This window comes from Engraulis encrasicolus, chromosome 11, assembly GCF_034702125.1.
Source record: "Engraulis encrasicolus isolate BLACKSEA-1 chromosome 11, IST_EnEncr_1.0, whole genome shotgun sequence".
Lineage (NCBI taxonomy): Eukaryota > Metazoa > Chordata > Actinopteri > Clupeiformes > Engraulidae > Engraulis > Engraulis encrasicolus.
Window position 1 is genome coordinate 47,649,595 of NC_085867.1, and position 4,641 is coordinate 47,654,235.

The window sequence follows — 4,641 nt, forward strand, 5'->3', positions numbered from 1 at the left end:
TCGAATCGAATCGCTACCTCCCGAATCGTGATCGAATCGGATCGTGAGGGCAGTGCCAATCCACACCACTACTGTCCATGGTCCTTGCTCCAAGTTCCAGCTTTAGAGTTCTATTCCTGTCCTGAAACCGTTCCTGTTCTTCTTCCGAGGTCTCTTTTCACAGGACCTCTAAGTTTCTGTTCCACAATTGTCTTAGTTCCTTAGCCCTTAGAGATTTCTTTTTCTGTATTTCTGCCTCCATTTTAGTTCAATGAAAAGAGAAGGAAATTATCCTGCTTGGCTTTGAACCTGTGTCCATATGGGCAGTGTTGCCTGTGTATGGTACCTGTGTGTTAGCGTGCTTTGCCACAGTACCCAGCTCTTGGAGAGATGCACCAGCTCTCAGCTCCACAGCCACATTATGCACATATTCATCCACACTAAAGTCTCATATGTCAAAATATATAAAAAGAAATCAGCTTTAATATAGATTGAGCTTGTCACGCCCAAGCACACAACCACACACTCTGCACACACGTATCCAACAGGTGATGTTGCTGAGCAACTGAGGTTAATATGAAAATTGATATCTTTATTGAGACACAGATACAGTACATGTACTGAACCTCATGCTGCCGTCATGCATTCCACCTGGCCTTGTTCCTCTCCCATTCTACCTGGCATTGTTCCTCTCCCATTCTACCTGGCCTTGTTCCTCTCCCATTCTACCTGGCATTGTTCCTCTCCGAGAGTCAGGGCCGGCCCCAGGGCTTATTCACCAAAACATGCTGATATGGTCATTAATATGCAACAAATGAGTATTTTTTTTCTGAATACAGTAAATATAAAGTATAAGATAAAATTCCACCTTTGCTTAACCACCATAGCCCTAATAAACAAATAAATGAATAGGCTACACTATTTAGACATTGTCAGTAGACCTAAATGTGAAATAATAAGTGAACAGTGATCCTTTGAAATAATAGGTTAAAATGCAGGAAATAGCATCTAAGAAATACAAAATTTTCTCGGGGAGGACCCCCATACCCCCCGCCAAGGTGCCCCCCCATACTCCATCAAATACCCGTCCAACGACTTGGTTCTGCAGCCGGTCGAGAGTTATATTATATTCTACTGAAATAACAAGCTTCAAGATGTCCTTCAAATCATTTTTTGCCAATGCATGCACTGTTGTATGATGTGTTTGCCATTATAATCACAATGTTGTTACAAACAAGTCCCTGAATAGTACACTTCACTGAATGTAGCCCTTACGTTTGTTGCAATAAACAAAAAGCAGCATGGCACAGTGATTGGCTCTGGTGCATTGTTCTAAGGCAGTGGCACCAGTGCGTTCAGCCAGAAAGCAGAATGGTCATCAGTAGTGTCGTCAGTTTCAGAGAAAATCAAGGCAGCCTTAGTCCTGTTGGTTCCAGTTCTCAGAACACATGATCTCCATGTTCCCTAGTTCATGCCCAGGGATCTTAAAGTTTCTGTTTCAGAGGTCTGTTGGTTCCTGTGCCAAAAGCCCTCATAAGTGACCTGTGTAATATTTTCTTTCCAGAATTCATGCTGCCCATTCACAAATGTTACCTTTTTCACAAATACTTACCAGCGCTATCAAGTTCTAAATATTCATTATTTCTGAGAAAATTGCACTTTTCATAAAGTACATAAAAGGGTGGATCTGCTCCATGACCGCCATTTTGAATTTCCAGAAATAGACATTTTTAGCTGCAAAAGTTATTGTACGTATATGTCATACTAGTATAAATATAGTTTATTATTTAGTAAATATTCTTGAAAAGATCAAATTTGGCAGTAGACTTCACTGTTTCAATAAGTGGTTGCAATACCGACTCTGTCCACCATTCTGCACAGTGCACCTTTACAGTAAGTTCCTGTTCCAGGGTCATGACAGTTTCTGTTTTAGGGTTCTATTGGGTACTGTCCATGGTCCTTAAAATTCATGGTTTAGACTAGAGTTATATTGGTTCCTTTCCCAAAAAGCCTTGATGCCCCTGCTCCAGAGGTAGACGTCTGAGATTTCTCACAATTCTCTCATCATGTACCGTGTGCCTGAGCTCTTAGCTGTTCAAGCACATTATGCACAGATTCACCCACACTAAAGTCTCATATAACCAACTATGAAAAAGCAAAACAGCTTAAAGGTAGATTGAGCTTGTCACCCACACGTGTACACACAAACAGACTTCCCGCACATATTCAACAGGTAATGTTGCTGAGCAACGGAAGTTAACCTGAAAATATAGATCCTTATTGAGACGAGGATATGTGAGCTGAATCTCTATGCCCCACGGAGTTCTCAGAGGCATTCTGCCAGCACAAAGATTCTAGAACACTTCTGTTAGTTCCACTCTACATTCTGGTCTTCTATCTACATTTAGCGGAACCGATCAGGCAGAGATGCTGACGGTGCTCTTCTGCAAACTACTTCTGAAGCTGAGCTAAACTCTCAGAGCTTGCAGTAAAAGTAGTGTCGCAGCTGAAGTCTTGTTTAGTTCCCCAGAGATTTTTATTCCATATACTTATATAAGTAGACATAAGATATGAATACATGGTATCAGAGAGGAAAGAATGAACAAATAAGAATGACAGTTCTTCTTTACTCTATGACGGTGCAATGTGTACACATTGTGATGTGTACATACGTACTGTACTTGAGTGACAAGAAAATAAAAATCTTGTCTTTGTTCTGTGTCTCTGTTTTGTTTGTTTGTGTGTGTGTGTGTGTGTGTGTGTGTGTGTGTGTGTGTGTGTGTGTGTGTGTGTGTCTGTGTGTGTGCGTGCGTGTGTGCGTGCGTGTGTGTGTGTGTGTGTGTGTGTGTGTGTGAATGGGTGTGTGTGTGTGTCTGTGTCTGTGTGTGTGTCTGTGTGTGTGTGTGTGTATGTGTGTGTGTGTGTGTGTGTGTGTGTGTGTGTGTGTGTGTGTGTGTGTGTGTGTGTGTGTGTGTGTGTGTGTGTGTGTGTGTTTGTGTGTGTGTTTCCAGGCGGGCGCCTCCTCCATGTGGGCCTCGTGCTGCGGACTCCTGAACGAGGTGATAGGGGGCACAGGGACCATGCGGCCGCCTGGAGCTCAGCCCGGCTTCCCCCCCGGCGCGCGGCCCTTCCGATTCGCTCCCAGCGCCGGCTACTCCACCTACCCGCCCACAGCCACGCCCCCCGCCTCCAGCATCCCCGCCCCCAACAGCACTAACAGCACCGGAACCGGTGCCAACGGCGCCCCTGCTGGGCCATCGTGTAAAGCATGCGGACAGGCCTTCTCTGTCTTCAGGAGGAAGGTACGTACATAGAAACCCCAACTCCAGTGAAGTTGGGACGTTTGGTAAACAGTGAATAAAATCAAAATGCTATCATTTTCAAAACATTCAATCTATTCATTAGATGGAGAATAGTGAAAAGACAACATATTAAGTGTTAAAACCGAGAAAAAATATTGTTTTGGGGGACATATGTACTCATTTCTAACTTGATAAATCCAACACGTCTCAAAAGAGTTGGGACGGGGACAATAAATGGCCGCAAATGTCAAGGAAGACTAAAAACAAAACAAGACAACACTTAACAGTTAAATACATTAACCGATGAGATGATTTTATTAAAAAAACAGTGTTAATTCCTATCTTGGACATGATTTCACCAGCTTAAATGGTGGGTGTATTCCTTGTCATGTTTTGCAATGTTTTCCTTTCTGTAGTGCTTACAGTGTGACAGGTCTTGACCAAAAGCCCACCATTTTATCACCTGCTGGTCCTTATAATGGAGCCAAACTGTTAAAACATAGTAGAGAATGCAATTTGACCTTACTATGTGGCAGTAATCGAAGATCTCCCTTCAAAATATAATGCATGAGTGGCTTTTCATGCTGTTTAAAACCCATTTATACCATTCAGCAGTGTATTTAACTCTACAGATGAGTGAGAACATCTTAACCAATGCACTACTGCACCCACATGCCATCATGGAGGCTGACTTTTGAAGTTAGCACTAACACAAGTTGGATGGTCCATTTTCACTGTAGCACAGGATGTGCAATGCTCTATTATTGTCAAAAAGAATGGACTTCTACAACTTCTGCTGACTTCTGTAAGCAAAGGACAGTTTCCCATGTCTTCTGGGTCTATTTCAAGTGAGCTCAGGTGCTTAGGAGAATGTTACACCCCTGTATCATTTGCACGCATTAAGCATTCTTAATATGGTACATTTTCAATAGCTCTAATTCCTGGAGTGCTAGAGTGAGACTACAGCCAATATATATTTCATGATGTCATGAACCTATACAATGATTTTAGTAACAAAAATATGTCTTATATACACTCAATCGTGGTAAATCAAAGGGAATTCAAAAATGTATGTAATAACTATGGTAATTATTCCCTTTGCATCTTTAATTCTGAGTGACTCAGCCTCTCTGTGATGATCTTATACCTGGACACCTATATTGTCCGACAGTACAATTCATTTTGAAATGTTCTTCTTTGTTGTTTTATCTTATTTGGATGTTTACTAAATTTCACTGATCCCCGTCCCAACTTATATGAGACGTGATGGATTTATGAAATTAGAAATGAGTACATGTCCCCCAAAACAATATTTTTTCTCAGTTTTAACACTTAATATGTTGTCTTTTCACTATTCTCC

The 4,641-nt window shown here is 41.8% G+C and overlaps 1 protein-coding gene across 1 annotated transcript in view; it reads left to right on the top strand.

Annotated features, from left to right (window-relative positions):
- The first annotated feature begins 2,990 nt into the window (after positions 1–2,990).
- Positions 2,991–4,641, top strand: part of rnf34b (ring finger protein 34b) — a 44,685-nt gene continuing 43,034 nt past the window's right edge. The window contains exon 1 of the mRNA XM_063211396.1: positions 2,991–3,281. Within this exon, the coding sequence (XP_063067466.1) occupies positions 3,006–3,281 (276 nt within the window). The 5' untranslated portion in view covers positions 2,991–3,005. The remainder of the gene's footprint in view (positions 3,282–4,641) is intronic.